The 17,570-nt window shown below is 31.8% G+C and overlaps 1 protein-coding gene across 2 annotated transcripts in view; it reads right to left on the reverse strand.

The window, feature by feature from the left end:
- Positions 1-14,720, reverse strand: part of LOC143067058 (prickle planar cell polarity protein 3-A-like) — a 55,529-nt gene extending 40,809 nt beyond the window's left edge. The window contains exons 1-2 of one of the 2 annotated variants that reach the window (XM_076240064.1): positions 14,370-14,720; positions 12,167-12,255 (exon numbers count right to left, since the gene is read on the reverse strand). In XM_076240064.1, coding sequence (XP_076096179.1) covers positions 12,167-12,255; positions 14,370-14,444 — 164 coding nt within the window. In that variant the 5' untranslated portion in view covers positions 14,445-14,720. Of the gene's footprint in view, positions 1-8,018; positions 8,137-12,166; positions 12,256-14,369 lie in introns of those variants that run through there. The other variant, XM_076240082.1, reaches the window with a different exon arrangement.
- Positions 14,721-17,570: the final 2,850 nt, after the last annotated feature.

Raw genomic sequence — 17,570 nt, forward strand, 5'->3', positions numbered from 1 at the left:
CTTTAATTGCCTGAAAGGTAATTTCAACAAATAAGTCCAGGATACTAAAGGTAATCTTAAAATTTGGTGATTTTGTAATCTGATAAGATTGGGAACAAACTTGGCATGTCATGATGGATAACAATTAAACTTTATTTTAGTAATAATTAGATAATAATTAATGATAATAGAGACATTAAAATGACATGTATTTTATATTGAATATCTTGTACTAATTTGTATTATGTTAAAATCTTATCAATGCCAAAATTTTATTTTATTAATAATATAATGCCTCTTGATATCAAATAGCCAAAAAAAACTTTCCCATTATTTTTCTTTTAAAGTTTTTTTTTATCATAAAATTTTTGAAATGAACTGTTTGACACATTATGATTTGTTGTCTAATGCTCAGAGGCAAATTTAGGGGGGGGGGGGGGCAGGGGGCCCGGGATCCCCCTTTTTGGGAAAAAATTGGGTTGCTTATAAAGGGAATCACTGAAGCGTGACTGGATCAGGCCCCCTCTTAGGTCAATCAGTGGGCCCCACTTATGAAAATTTCTGGATCTGCCACTGATATTTTCTTACACCATACACATATACATGTACAAACTCAAAGTTTGGACCAAAAAAATATAAGCATGACTGAATTCATGGACCAAAAAAATGATGAAATATACATGTGTACCACTAGTAGTTTTTTATTTTCTTTTTTTCACTTTTTTTCTGAACATTACAATTAAGATTGGTCTAATGTGCACAATAGGGAATGGGAATTTCTCATCGAATTCCAAACCACTTCAAACATTGATGGGGGCGACTGAATCACTAACTTTACTATAGAATGGGAAAGTTTGGTTAAATTCATCACACTATTTACAAACAGATAAAATGTATTTACTCTGGTTAGATTTACCTTATAACATGGATTATCACCTTTAATGACATAATCATTGTAGGTAGATAAAACTTTTATTCAAACAAAAAAAGGTCAGCACTTCAACTGCTACCAGAAACTTCAAAACAAAGTTGTCACAATATTTTTATTTTTCTTATCTGTCTATGAATCAATAATTTAGACATAAAAATTAATGGAATTTTTAGTCCCTGTGAATCATACAAAATGTTTTGTCCTTTTACTACACCAAAGGATAAAATATTTCACTAAATTTGAATTTTTATTTACCTTTATTTATCAGTTGATTAGTTTGAAATGAAACTGCAATTCTGCAGGGTGCACCAAAATTTTCTTAAGTGGCTAAATAAAGTTTTGGAAAGACTTACTTTAACTTTTAAGTCCAAATAGTATTTTACTAGTCTGGGACATATAAAGATGCAGTTGCATATGGTGCAGACTGCAATTGTGTGAAACTTTTGAGCATGTCGAGTTGGTATTGTGAAAAGACAATATCCTTTGAATATGAACAGTTAAATCATTTAATCCACTACCTCTGAATGCAACATATTTACTGGAAAGAGTCAATGTAATTCTACCTTTAACAGACTTGGGTGGTGATGTAGTTTTACTGATACATTATGAAATATCTTTAAATTACAATAACTGTTTGATGAGCTTGAACATATTTAGGTTTCATTGAATCTTTTATTACTGACTCTAAGCTGATAATAAACCTTCTATACAGGAAAGTAATAATGAAAGTCAAATACCAAGTAATACTAAAGGAAAACATCAGTAATGGCGTTTCCTGGATACTCTGATATTTAATAAAGACCGAGAGCTTAGAACAATCTGTAAAATTAGTATCATAACAGTAATGACTATACATTCAATGTTGAGTTTCACACATTATTTAGATAGTACGATAAAAGAAACAGATTCTAAAAACAGATTACACCAGATTTGAAACATATCAATAATATTAGAACTCCATTCAGAAGTGCAAAGGTTGAAAGACCTAATGAAAAAGAGTAGTACAATAAGGTTGATATGTATTATATAATCTAAGTTGACATCAAATATTTTAGTCATTTAGATCAAATACATATATTCTACCACAGGCACTTGTCTCTGAAAAAAACCCACCTATACTATACCTTTTAAATATCTTAAGTTATATAGGTAATTTTTTTCCAGACAAGTGCCTGTTTTTGATATATATGTGTCAGACAATTGTCAAAGATGGTGATATTGTCATTGTTTGATGGATGGATTGATTGATTGATTGGTGTTGAACTTCCAGTGATAATGCATATTACAGCCTTCAACAATGAGCAAATATAAAAAAAAGAACATGTGGCATCATTGCCAATAAGAAAACTTCACAGGCTGAGAGACCAAATGACACAGAAATTATCAACTATAGATCACTCCACGGTCTTCAACAATGAGCAAAACCCATATCGCATAGTAAGCTACATGTATAGAAGGCCACAAAATGACAATTGTGAAACTATTCAAACGAGACAACTAACGGCCTAATTTATGTACAAACAAGAATGTGTCCACAGTACACTGATGCCCCACTCGCACTATCATTTTTTATGTTCAGTGGACTGTGAAATTGGGGTCAAAATCTAAATTGGCATTAAAAGTAGAAAGATCATATCATAGGGAACATGTGTACTAAGTTTGAAGATGATTGAACTTCAACTACATCAAAAACTACCTTGACCAAAAACTTAAAAATGAAACAGGACGAACGGACGCACAGACAACGAACAGACACACAAACCAGAAAACATAATGCCCCCCTACTATCGTAGGCATAAAAAAGATGCAACACATCAACAAACAACAACTTCTTAATTACAGGCTCCTGACTTGCCATACTGCATAGTCAGCTAAAAGACCCTGAATGACAATGTAAAACAATTCAAACAAGAGAAAAGGCCAGTTATATTTAATGTGTGTGGTATGCGGGTTGAATACAGTTATGTGATTCTTCATAACCTTTAATCTTTACAAAATTGTCAATTTCACAAATCCAGTGTCCAATAGAATGATTATTACCACATTGCAAAGGGAAAAGTCTTAATTCACAGCAGGACACTAAGCTCTAAGTAATCTTAATGTTCTTTAATAGAAGATGGCTAAATCTTTTCCAATAATTGCTTAAAAAATTTGTAACAACTATTTCAAATGGAATTTATTAATGGCTTTTATTAACAATTGAAGCTGTTTATCCGAATCATAAAATATTCATTCATAAGAATTTCTTAGGACATTAACACAGTACGGTTGAGATAACGGACTTGATTTGAAGGGCTAATATCCCAATATATTACAACAAATATATATATATATGCATTAATAATATCTGAGGAAATGTTTCTCAACAAAAATGTTTAACTTACTTGAAAAAACAACCCCCAGACTTAAAAAGATCAAACTAAATCCTTTCTAGTGTATGTAAACTGAAGGGCATTAGTCTGATTTGTTTATTCTTTGATATACGACCTTGTCTAACCTTTCTTCAGGTAAAAAAATTGTATATTTCTCCTTATATATATATTCAGAATTAACGAAAAACCTATAGGCTGTTATAAATAAATAACTATGGTATTTTCTTTTGATCCAATTGTTAATTTTAAGTTTTTTGTATTAAGTTTTTTTTATGGACATAAAAGTACATGTATGTACAATGTATGTATCACTGTTTACAACTCTAATTCAGCTTGTGTTACCTGATAAATTAAATATGAATCTGTTGTGAATTGGTATTGAAGGGCTGCTGTCATATTGGTATTTGCTCACGTTTTCACAACCATACATGCTACTTTGACAAGTGTTGTATTTCCAGCAGGAACACTGTGGATTCTATATTATTCGTAGGATACAAATTTTCCAGGGTTTTGTGGGCGCAGGTGAACCATGATTTCAATGTTTATTGAATTACAAATTTTATCTTGTATACAGATATATTGCTAAACCAAGAAAATCTTATACATTGTATCCACGAAAACCCAAGTTTTCCACAATCAACGAAAATGGATACCGACGAAAATAAATGAGATGGAATCCACCACATTACATTGTAAGTGGTAAATGTCAATGAGCGGATTCAACCAAACAATACAATATGTAACAAAGATTTTTGGGGTTATTGGATTGCAATGTTTTTCCAATGATATATTTCCACAATTTCAATATTCCAAACTTGTGGAGGTGTGTCTTAACTGGCAGAAATTAGCCAGATACAAAAGCAGTAGAAGATCTGTTAAACAGTTTTCCAACCTTTGCTGTTTTAAGGAGACACAAAACTTAACAATTGGTCAAAACTGAGGCCTTATATTTTTCACAACAAATGAAACAGTAACCAGACAAAACAGTCTGAACTTGGCACATCCCTGGAATGTACATGTGTAACCTTAAAGAAAGGTTAAATTTGTATACTGTAGGTCCCACAGCTTGAACAAAATATGTAATCTATGATATGTATGTAATTTGCACCTAGACACAGAAACAATTACCCTAACAATGTTTATCAATATTATCATTGGTCAGTTGTTATCGTTTACTGATAAAGCTCATCTTTCATTGGTCAGTTGTTATAGTTTACTGATAAAGCTCATCTTTCATTGGTCAGCCACAATACCAAAAGATAATAATTGTACATCAAACCAAACAAATGAACATACAAGTGCCAATTAGTAACCAGATTAACCACAAATTCTTCTCTGTTTTCTGGACAGGTATATTGTAGTAATTACAACTTCATCAGCAGAAAGTTGAAGATTATTGAAAGTTCTATAGTCCTCAAAATGAAAATTCTTTGCCTGGACTAAACTACAATGTGAAAGAGAGCAAAAAAATACCAGCGGGACATTCAGTCCTTAGTCAAAATAAACAAACAAGCCATGGCTAAAAAAAAGAAAAAGACAAACAGACAAAATATAAAAAAGAAGATGTGGTATGATTGCCAATGAGACAACTATCCACAAAAGACCAAAATGACACAGACATTAACAACTATAGGTCACGGCCTTCAACAATGAGCAAAACACAAGTACACAAAACACAACATAGAAAACTAAAGACTCAGAGTAACACAAACCCCACTATAAACTGGAGGTGATCCAAGACTCAGAGTAACAGAAACCCCACTATAAACTGGAGGTGATCCAAGACTCAGAGTAACAGAAACCCCACTATAAACTGGAGGTGATCCAAGACTCAGAGTAACACAAACCCCACTATAAACTGGAGGTGATCCAAGACTCAGAGTAACACAAACCCCACTATAAACTGGAGGTGATCCAAGGTGCTTTGGAAGCATAAGAATATCCTGTGCAACATGTGGCAACTGTCATGTTTTTCATGTTAGTACATTTAAGCGTGCTCACACACAAGTAATAAGAATGTGTATCACTGCTTTACACCTTAGACCTTAATTAAATTGTATCAGCAAAGCAGAAACTTTATTCCAAAATTTACCACCTAACCAGAGAGCATTGGAATCCAGGACGCCAGTGGCACATACTCTACCAAATGAACTTTAGAAGTATTCTGCCAGTGCAGATAAAAATGGGCGGTTATACATCTACCAGGTCAGTGGGAGCACTGTTAAAACATGCATACTGTTAAAGAAATTGTATGCTCAATCCTCTATCTGACTTGCATGACTTGTTCTAAGTCTGGTGCAACCAAAATTAAAGAATATGAATAAATTAAACAGAGTTTCTTATACTTTTAGATGAATGTATGCATACTGGATTAACAGACATCTCTGTGGACCAATCAAACCAGTGCGTTTTATAAATATTCTTGATAAATCTAACAGAAAAATTTGTCTTCACTTTTTTTTTTGAGCAATTGAGGAGACAATTCATGTTTAACAGCTTGACGTCCAACAAATACCAAATATCTGTTCTTATCGCATTTCCTGTACTCCAAACAAACTCATATTCTACTAATTACAAAACCATAAAATCTTAAAATTAAGGAATGTCAGACTATTTGAAAAGACATAGTTTTCACATTACATAACTTTTGCATTATGACCAAATTCTATTAAAATGTGCTTTTTAACACTGACACTCCCATTCATGATAGTGTCAATATTAAACTTTTTAACAATGGGAAATCTTGACACAATCCACAAATTTAATAAAATTTTGTCCAAGTAAACAGTTTAGAGGGTGATAACGAGATCTTTTTGTATGTATAAAATGATACTTTGTCTTGCATTATATTTCATGTAATCTCAAACTTCAAAATTTGCCTGCATATATATAAAATATGCAAAAAATGTTGTGATCTGAGTATTGGATAGATACAAGACAGAATATTCATGTATGTGCATATCCTTCCTATATATCTACACTTCAAAAGCTTCTCCATTGATAGCCAAATCATTGATAAATGAGCAACCAGTTTACTTGTTTGGGACTACTGCTGGGTCTTTAAGAAAAGTATACAAATGATTGTGTAATGGCTTCTCAAGTATGGTTGACAGGATGTATACTATAAATATTTAAATTAAGCCAAGTTAAATTGGATGTTAAGTATATAAATATAGCTAGGATTAATGCCTTATAACATCTGTGTTGATAGTTTAGGGTAGTGCCCACCCTTTCATGTAATATATTGGTAATTAGACACAATCAGCTGCTTCTGTGTAATTACCTCAACAAATGCTACAATGCACCAAGAACAGAGTCAGAGAGGCTTTCCAAAAGGTTAAATTATCTGTACCAGTGGCGGATCCAGCCATTTTAAAAAGGGGGGGTTCCCAACAAAGATTAAGGGGGGTTCCAACTATATGCTCCCATTCAAATGCATTGATCGGCCAAAAAAAGGGGGGGTTCCAACCCCCGGAACCCCCCCTGGATCCACCACTGTGTACAAAACAGATCTTTTAAAAAGCACACACAAGTAGATCTAAACTTGCACTTCTTCCTTATTTATGATTATTAATGTGGTACAATAATCTGCACATATTCTGAAAGATTCTTTATGGTTTTACGAGTTTCTGTTGTAGAAATGCTCCTTTAGTAGTCAACTGTTTTCTAAATTATAGCAAGATTATTGGGAGTAAGAATTATCAATGTTCCCTAAAGACAATTCATCTAAATTAAAAATGTCAATGCTGTACAAAAGTATGGTGATTCAAACCTTTATACAATGTAATTCAAAACCTTCCTGGAATTGGTACTTTAGGTATTGAGAATGGTGTGCTACTTCACTATTTTATCCTTTTTCGGGTCACTAGACATTTTTCCCCCAAAAAAATATCCCATTATATATTTTACACTTGTACATGTTCTGAATGACAAGAAAATCAAAATGAAAGAGATTTCGCTAAAAAAAATTGACCAGATCAAAATAATCTTTAACAAAACTCCCCAAAGAGAGAATACAAACAATGCTATTAATTATGTTACATTTGAGATGGAAGCTAAGTTTCAAATGATTGTTCAGATTATGATATTATGTAATACATTTTGTGAATATTACTTGTGGGAATTAATTAAGTTTATGTTTTAAATATTTGATGTTTGGTTTTATGCAGCTTCATGATTGACATTTGTAGTCTTGTGTTTCTTGCAGTTTCCAATCCCTAAAGAAATTTCAAAATTTATCCATGTACTTCGCTCCTTTAAAAAAGAGAATATTGTTTTATGTATTCCATCCCGTATTAAATATATTAAACAAATAACATGAGATGTCGGCCAGAGATATGGGGTTAATGTAAATGAGACAGCAACCCAACCACAATTTTTTTTCTTCTAAAAAGTCATGCAGAGAAGCTCTGAATAACCTGGAGTCTAGACTTGTTATGAATAAATTCATCTTGGAATGTAATTTGCATGTGGTCACAGTGAAGTAAGTATCTGACATTCTCAGCAGAATATGAATTGCTTTTCAACTGATTTTTAACTAATCTTACAAGCATTTAGTAAAGGTCATCTGTTACCCTGAACTTTAATCCTCAATTTTTGCACACAAAAAATGTATGGACTCTCAACCCCCTTAGCATTGGGTTTCAGGTTAGTTTTGCCAGACTTAGCAAGTGTGAACTGTACACAATGCTGTAAAGTAAATTTTGTAATTTTATAATATTAAAATGTGAATTCACCTGATCTTGTTGCAGCATATCTCTGGGCTAAATTGCTTTCTAAACATGGGATGTTGTTATGCCAAAATAATATTTCTTCATATATTCTGTGGAACATCAAAGATTATAAAGATCTCACAATTCAACGGTCAGATTTGAAACCTGGCTTTTCGACCTCCCCAAGCCAGTTTAATCACATAATAAACATCACAATATTTGCATCAACAATGAATATAAAGACATAAGTAAGAGATAATACAATATAGAGACATAAAATAGTATGATTATGTCCTATAAATGTCTTAATAGACCCACAACCTCACACCTGAGTCCAGTAATAATACCATTAAACATCAAAGATTTGGCTTTAATTGGCCTGAGGAAAGTCAGTATGACATTATGTGTATTTTCATTATTTTTACTACTTTCAAAATATTTTGAATTAGATAGTACATATTAATCCTTGATAAGTGACTGATTATAAAAATAAAGACTTTAGTATTACTTTTTCTTTACTAGTTTTAAAAGTACAAATTAGTTGGCAATGTAAACATGTGCAATTAAGGCAATAATAATCAATAAGTTCTTTTCTCAGGGTAAATAAAAAACCATGATGGACTCCAGTGTTTATAATTAGTTTTGCAGGTAATTATACCAAAGCCTCAGGGCCAAACAATATCTATTTTCAATATACTGGCCATGCATGGTCTTTACTATAATCACAGTTATTGTTTTTTTTTCTTTTATAATACATAACCACAGGGTATTTAGAATAAACAATCAATATATAAAACAAGTATCTAACTTTTTTTTATGATTTAGCAATTGCATGCTGAATGTCCAGCTTTAATCATGTTAATGTGTTCAAAATACTCTTAATCCTTTATAGTATTGCTATCAAAACAAGTAATATTTGGTACCATAGTACAAACAGTAGAAAGTTAATTGTCAAACCAACATCAGTTAGTACCCACAACAATTATAAAACCATTAACATTTTTTCATTAATTGTTCCACTATGGTATTAATTTCCCATCTAGCTTCACCAAGGACAAATAGATTGGTAGGAATTCATTTAATTGTTCCCTATCAATAAGATAATCAAGTGGAATTTATTTTTCAACAATCCCCACATGTGGTTTATCATATTGTAGTACTTTAACATCAACATGTTGAAGATTTGCATGTGCTTTATTGTTTAATTTTCTCCCTGTATTTTATAATTGACTGTAACTGCCATTAGAAACAATTAGAGGCATGTTGCGTGAGAATTAATTAGAGTATTTTGTTATGTGCAGCTTTTAGTGGTTTCTGGAGTGGAAAATGTTTCCCTAATATATTCTTAGATGTAGTAATTAGCTGTCTGGACTAAAAATCAAGCCACCCTATTATTTACAATGTTATATCATATGGCTGCACTTACACACTCCTTATTTCCTTATTCAAAAATCATTTTTCTTTTTTTTCGAAAGTACATTTTTTTAAACGTGTTTTTGATTCCTGTCCCAAACAATCTCAGTGCACATAGCCAGAGTAACCATACCTGGGGGTCCTTATTACTTTATTAATTGAAACTTGAGATAAAAATAAACACATCTGGTTATGACAAAGTGACATCTTTGCATATTTCCTTCAGGTATTGTTAGGTAATTGACAACCTTATATTGATTTATAATGATATTCATAAATGACCATTAATGATATAAATGAATAAATTAAGGAACTTGGTGTCAACCCATACATGTATACAAGGTATTATGACATTCACACTTCATTGTTGAAAGATGTACATGTACATTTGGAAAATTTCCCATCAGTTATGTGTATCAGTATTTTTTAAGCAGTTTTATGTTGAAACTAGTTGCTAAGTTTTGACTTTAATAAGTTAATTGGATTTAAATGGTACTTTTAAATACAGTGTAATATATACACTGATCTAGATTTCATGCCCAAAAATTGAAACCAAACAGAATTTTACAGGCACAATTAATTTTTTTTTTTTCAATTTGTAACAGACTGACTTAAAGACAATTAGTATCAATTTTAGTCATTCAACTTTATTGTTTTAAGTTTTAACCACATATATTTGTATATAAAAGAAGATCAATGAAGTATTCATTTGTGTTACGTCATGAAATATTATAACTGAAATTTTAAATTTCCCTGTTACATAGGGTTTTTAAAAAGTTATATAAATTTCAATCAGAGTAGCATATAAATGTATTGATCAAATTCATAAAGCCTTGAAAACCTTGCTTAATCAAAACTACACTTACAAAGTATTAATTTACCCTGAAAATAGTTAGGTGTAATAAAACTATTGATCAGAGTTTAAAACCTTTTTGAATTGAAAAAAAAAATGACTGTGAAAAAGCCAACACATTAACAGGTATATTAATAAATCTTCAGTCAAAATTTGTTGATTTACCCATATGGAATCCTGCCAAAGAAAGAGACATTACTGGAATAAATTAAACAAACAAATGACAAATTCCCTGAACCCCTGTAGTTTGAAGATATTCATTGATTCAATACTTCAAATGTAAACAAATCAAACATCTATATGTATGCATTGGTCTTAAAACATACATGTTGACAATGTCAAACATGGAGATTCAATTATCTAAAATCAAACTATGAATTTTTAATTTCGGTTTTATTATTTTTTTACAGTATTATTTAACTTTCAGTTTGGCATCAGAGTCATTTCAAAGCATGTTTCGATTTGATTTTTATTTAAGAAAAAGGAATGGAAAAGCTTTAAGAAAGAGATCTTCGAAGCATCAAATGTATATTGAGTTTTTATCCTAATTTGTCAAATTAGTGTTTGAGAGAGAAAAATGTATCACATTCTATAAAAAAAACAATAGAAACTGTTACATGTCACGATGGGTACCACATTTCCAGCAAAATACTAAATGAAACACCTAGAAATGCGAAATACATATAGGCACTTCGCCACTTGGCAAAACAACTAAAGCAAAGAAACAGACCTTTCATTGCTGTAAAACATAATGAGGCCTTCAACATGGAAGACGAGCTCATCATATTTGTAAATCTCTTTTATGGAGTATTGATCATCAGTAGCTTAATTAAATGTATAAAAAATGCTGATCACTAGACATTTGAGAAATCTGTTGCATTATTTGATGGAAAATATCTGTACATGAAAGCGGTCAAACTAAATCATTCGATTTACAACACAAAATGAAGTCAGGTCACAAAATCATGTGAATTTTGTCCTTTTGTTCAAGACACGTATAATAGCCAGTGGAACTGGTCCATTCTTGATCCTCCCTTATTGTATATTGTATTCTAAAAGGCATATGTTTAGTTAGTTACATTTAAAATTGTTTAACTAAACATATCACAAATTTAAAGAAAAAATATTTGATTTACATTGTGGCTTTGGTAAACTTTATGAACTGGAAACTAGACCTTTGAATATTATCTTCAATGAATTGTTTATTCAGAAAAAAATCTGACAATGATTTTTGACAATAAAATTTGTACCCAAATTTAAATGTCAGAAAGCATTGATAACATGAATGAATAGACTGTTAAAACCACAACTAAACTAACAAACTGTATACTGATTAAACAGGGTACATGTAACTAATAAATTTGCACCTTAAGCTCACTGCAATCTATTAATTAACATACAGTACCTATAGTTCGATTTTCAAGTGCATTTCAAATCTTATGCTGTTTGAAAGACACTTTATTGCAAGTTCAACTAATAATGCATTGTGTTTTGATGAATGCTTAAGATTCATTTCGCTGAATCTGCCTTCACCCATTGGGCAATGCTACCCTTCCTCAACGAAAATGACTTCTTGAAATATGAAAGAAACAAATGAAGTTCAATCCTTATGTTAAATGTTGAATCTGAAATATATGGTCAGTGGCAAATATAATCCATCAGCAGGTTCATGAAATAAGAACTGCTGATTCAGCATGATTGGTTTACTAAACTTGCTCTTTATCACATTTTAGAGCTCACATGAAGACAAAATTGTGTTCTAGAACTTTCTTAGTGATTCAAGAACAGTTCTTGATGTTCCAGAAAAGTTCTACAAAGTTCAAGAACTATAAACCTGTTGTAGAGGATCTCCTGGACAGTTGTCAAATCAACAATGAAGTCTTGTCCTAAAATACACCTGACTTACCTCCAATAATGCAGCTCAAACCCAGGACATACATTTGGACAGTTAGAACAAGGCCTCCCAGCTTTAATTTGATGTGCTAAAGGGGGACCCTGAAAATATAAAGAAAGTACAGTGATAATCTTTCATATATTGAAATTCCTTTACACTTGTACTGCTGCTGCTTTGAATTGTTTTAACATCTTTAAAATTTAAGAACCTGAAACCATAATCATTGATAACCACGTAAAAATTGCTAATATGCCCCAACTCAACATTATTATGTAGAAGTACCCTTCAATAGAGGCCAAGTTTGAAACAGTTTTCCTTGTACAAGGGTTGTTGAAAAACTGTTGGCAAACAGGAAGTGACTGCTCAGCTGATGTAAAAATTGCTTACATTAATGCTATTACTGAACATTATTAAGCTGCATACAAAATAAAAATCATTCACTTCCAGAGAAGCAAAGTCAAACGTTTCTTACTATTTCTTGAACAATTATATTTGAGTGTTGTTCAATTTTGAACTATCAATTTACATGACAGACTGACAGAACCAAGTGGGGCAGTTACTAGATCAGTGCGGTGCGATTAAAAAGGTTATTTTCAACAACTGCATTACTTGAACCCTGAATCTAACAACCCTTTGGCTGCAAATTTATAGGAATGTCCTAGGCATAAAGTCCTAAAGTAATTAATGGTCCTGGTTCTGTTGAAAAAAAGTGTGATATTTACTTCCATGTACCTGTACAAAAACTGAATGTAGATACAATGTACATGTATGGCAGAACTATATATAGACAAATACTCTAGACCTTATACTTCAAACTAATATCAAAAGTAAGTGAGGAGTTGAGCAACTTTATGAATAGTTTTATATGGCCCCGCAACGAAGTTGTCGGTGCCATATGGTTTTACCCTTGTCCAAAATTCCGTAATTCCGAAATTCCGTAATTCTGAAATTCCAAAATTCTGCAGTTCTGAAATTCTGTAACAAACCATTATACAGAGTTTTTTTCTATACGCTTTCAGATATTGGGAGGATTTTTGGCATGTAAGTTCACCAAGATGAGTTACGGATCAAGTTTCAGTTTTGTTCCGCTGGGCTCATTTTTGCTGAAATTACGGGCTATGGACTTTGACACATCTAGTTTTCTAAATTACATGTATATTGCAGCTTACATTTTAGCAAAAACAATTAACATGTTTCTGGGAAGGCACTTGAAAGGATTAGGGATTTACATAAACGTTGTTGATCAGTTAAAATGGTGAATTTTGTATTCACTAAAAATCAATTTACAAAACAAAGTATTCATGAGGGTGGTGGGGGTTACCTTCATGACAATAACAGTAAAAATGCTTGCCAAATGATGTTAACGGTACTTTTTGTTGCTGAAGGAATAAATAACCACTTTTTTTAGACAATAAAAAATCGAATAATTTTGAGAAATCATGTTAATTGTTTTCCAAAATCAATGGTTAGGATAATTATTTGAGATCTCTGACAATAAGAATATTTTGACAAATTACAGTAAAATTTAATCAATTTAACGCCAACAGTAGCCCAAAATTAACGTTTGACGCCTGACGGTAAAGGGCATCACTACCCTCATTCATGTAAAATAAAATATCTGTTCACATTATTAACCGGTATATCTCCGAACAACTTATGTATCTCAACTCTTAAGACATGAAATTTGACTAAATTTCAAAATTATATTTGTGAGTTACGTGAGTAATTAATTAAATTTATAAATCATGGTTCTTTGATATAACATTGGAAAAGCTGAAGAAATTAATATACATGTATATATTGAATGGTAATAAATTTTTTTTTAAAATTAACAATTTAGAATGGGAAAAGATCCTCTTCCTCATATGAGTAAATATGCCTAAAAGTTGCCTTGCTTAAGTAAGCAGAGACATATATGTCTCTGCAGTAAGTATGCTACATGTATCTCAATAAATCTTTTTTTTTTTTATTTAAAAAAAAAGGGTATAGTTAACTTGTGTACATAGCCATAGGTTAAAATCTTAATCTCATTAAGAGATTTATATAATGTAAAATAAAGTCAATTAAATTTTTGCACTCAGATTAACATACAATGTAACACGATGAACTAATTCTTTTTATGGTAATTTCATGAATAAAAGATCGTTGCAGGTGCCCGTTGTTGATATTTATAACTGAACTTTTATTGCAATAATATCAAAATTACTTTACTTACAGAATTGTAACATCCCTTTTCATCTGCCATGAAAGATGGACTTAAACTCGGGGAAAGACCACCACAAGCAGCCATCCTGAGTTTCTCTTTTCTTCAAAAAGATATTGTCAAATAGCACTCACATTTTCAAAACACAAACAAATGTTTTGTCCAACATGTGGACGCCGCTTATATTCACAAATAGCAAGCCCACCCCTTTTACACTTGAAAACTCCTAACTAAAAGTATTATAAAACAATAGAATTCACTAATTAAAATTGAAAAGTAATTCCAAATTAAATATGAAAATCCTTCGTGAATAAAATATCCTTGTCTTCAATGGTTGTCCGATGACAGTGGAAAAGATTTTGATAATTTTAAACGCTCATGAATATTGACTCCGCCCACAAGGTGCACGTCACATTAGGATGAGTTCTCCAGCTGTTGGGAACTATCGGATTTCATTTGATTACACTTTGATTGCGGTTCTTAATTACTAATTAAGCAAAACCGATTATAAGTTACAAGAAATGTGAAATTATTAATCCGTTTGAGTTTTAGTAGTGTATAACGTCTTTGATGTCTAATTAATTATATTAAAAGAATTTTACCGTTTAAAATGGTGTAATCTCCCCGTTCAACCCGTGAGAAAAAGTGATTTAACAAAAGGATTAGGACGACCTGTTGGTGTTTTTTCTTCAGAAAATCTTGTTTTATTTATTATTTCTTTTGGAGGATTTCACACCCATGAATATATCAGGTATTTTCACGTCCTGTGCCGGGACTAATACATTAATAGTCCCATACATGTGAAGGTTTAGTACTACAACACATTACGTGTTATAGTAGTCTCGGGTTTAAACAGAGATATATAATACATAGAATCTCAGATCTCAGATATTATATGTCACTGCTTTGAATGACAGTTCTTGTTTGATCGAGTGTTTGCCATCATTTTATGTTACATTTTTGGACAATTGGTTACGTTAAACTGGGCCTAACATTTAGAAATTGGAACTCGTACACAGTCTTAAACCGTTAGCCGTTACAGATCATAGAAAATTGAACTGTTAGGCTTATATAAATTAAAAAAAAAAATAAACCTCCCAATAATATTAAAAAGTAGCTTTCGCTTTGCCCACCAATTCACTGAGATTGTACCTGCTTAAATTCAGTTTTATAAATTTGACAGTTGTTGACATTTTCAACGACACTGAAACGGGCCTAATCTTTTTACAGCAGCAATACTTTAGTGACAGCAGAGAGACATAAATATATGTCTCTGGTGACAGGAAAAACTGAATTTCCATGATAGCATACAGTAGCCAAAATTTAAAATGATTTGGGGTCTTTTAATACCAAATTTAAATGGTACATCAGTAGCGGATCCAGGGGGGTCCGGGGTTGAAACCCCCCTTTTATTTGACGATCAATGCTTTTGAATGGGGACATGTAGTTGGAACTCCCTTTATCTTGGGTTAGGTACCCCACTTTTTAAAATGGCTGGATCCGTCCCTGTACATAAATAATAAAACGGGTCTTTAACAGAAAGACCGTGCAATGGCTGTATAGCCAGTCAATGTCGTTAAAAACTTCCATTTGTTGCACAAAGAGAAAATCTTACACCCGGAGTCGGCTTTCAGCTTCAGCTGGCCCCGAAACAAAATGTGTACTAGTTTGATAAAAATGGACGTCACACCAAAATCCAAAACATAAAAATGAACTAAAATTTGAAACAAAAAATATACAAGACTAACAAAGACCAGAGGCTCCTAACTTAAGAAAGACGCAAAAATGCGGCGGGGGAAACATGTTTTGTGATATCTCAACCCTCCCCCGTTTACCTCTAGCCAATGTATTAATAAACAAACAAACAGCAATACGTACAGTAAAACTCAATTTTAAAAAGCTGAGTCCGTTGTCAGAATTGGTAAAATAAGAAATTATACACAATGACAATGATACATAAATTAACAAAAGACTACAAGCACTTTTAGACTAAACTGATAGAAAGATTGACTTCATCATATGAAATTCAGGCATGCATTAGTCTCTGGTTATACTATTGGAGCCTATTATTTTATGCAAGTATCAAATCTTTTTAGTTATTGAATAGCTGTTACATTTCAACCAACCTTTGATAAAACATTTAGAAATAAGAAATTCTAACTATATAGCGGTATTTTTTTTTTTATCTCTGATAATGCAAGTGTGATAGAGTAATCTCCCCTTTCTCACTAAGAATTGAGAGAATCAATACAAATATAAAAAAAAAAATACCAACAGAAAAAAAGAATGATTTTTAACTTTTTTACGAAAAGATGTACATATTGCTAGAGATTTGAACTGATTTATCGTAAAAATGACAAAATGCAGATTTCAAAAACAGACAAAATCTACATTTGTCTTAATTTAACACAGTTTTAAACTAATTCTCATGTCAGAAATGACCGATGGATGGCTATTTTATGCCAGTGGGCAAGATTAATGCATTTTATTTACTAGAACATTTTTATGTGATATGAATATGGACAGTGTTTTGTTTTGGACTGACACGCTGAGCCAGATTTTCAACGTTCAAGATAATTCACAAGGTAACATACCGAAAGAAAACGAGATTATATACTCTGTCTTCTGACTAATCTTTGCTGCTACTCATAAATTCCAAGTTCTTAACGAAAAAGCAGCAAAGATCAAATCTTTGGTTTGACCTGACCAGGGTTGAACCTTACCCTTAGATAGTTAGATAGAGGCGAGCACGAGACATCCATGCAAAAAAGGAATGACAAAACGTCATCATGTCACAAGGAAAGTTTTAATAGATCAGACATATAGCTCTATTTGTTCAGTAGAGATAAAGGGAAAACGGTACTATTTATTCTGCTATACTATCATTTTTTTTTTTAATTTACCACTTTTTATAATAAAAACCTGGATAAAACAGTTATGTGTGGTGTTAGTACTTTATTATTCTATTTTAAAAAAAATGAAGCTAAATAGTATCATGACCAACTTCCAACGGAGCTTGTTTATGCATGCCCACCGTCATTTTACACCAAATCTATGAAATTTTCCAAGTCTTTTCAAATAATTTTCTAGAAAATATTTCAATAGGTTTCAAAATTCCATGATATTGTAAATCTACACACAGCAGTTATTCATAGATAAATAAAAAAAAAATATATTGTACCCTTACACCCAATAACAGCGCTCCTAAGTCGA

This window comes from Mytilus galloprovincialis, chromosome 1 (genome assembly GCF_965363235.1).
Source record: "Mytilus galloprovincialis chromosome 1, xbMytGall1.hap1.1, whole genome shotgun sequence".
In the NCBI taxonomy this organism is placed as follows: domain Eukaryota; kingdom Metazoa; phylum Mollusca; class Bivalvia; order Mytilida; family Mytilidae; genus Mytilus; species Mytilus galloprovincialis.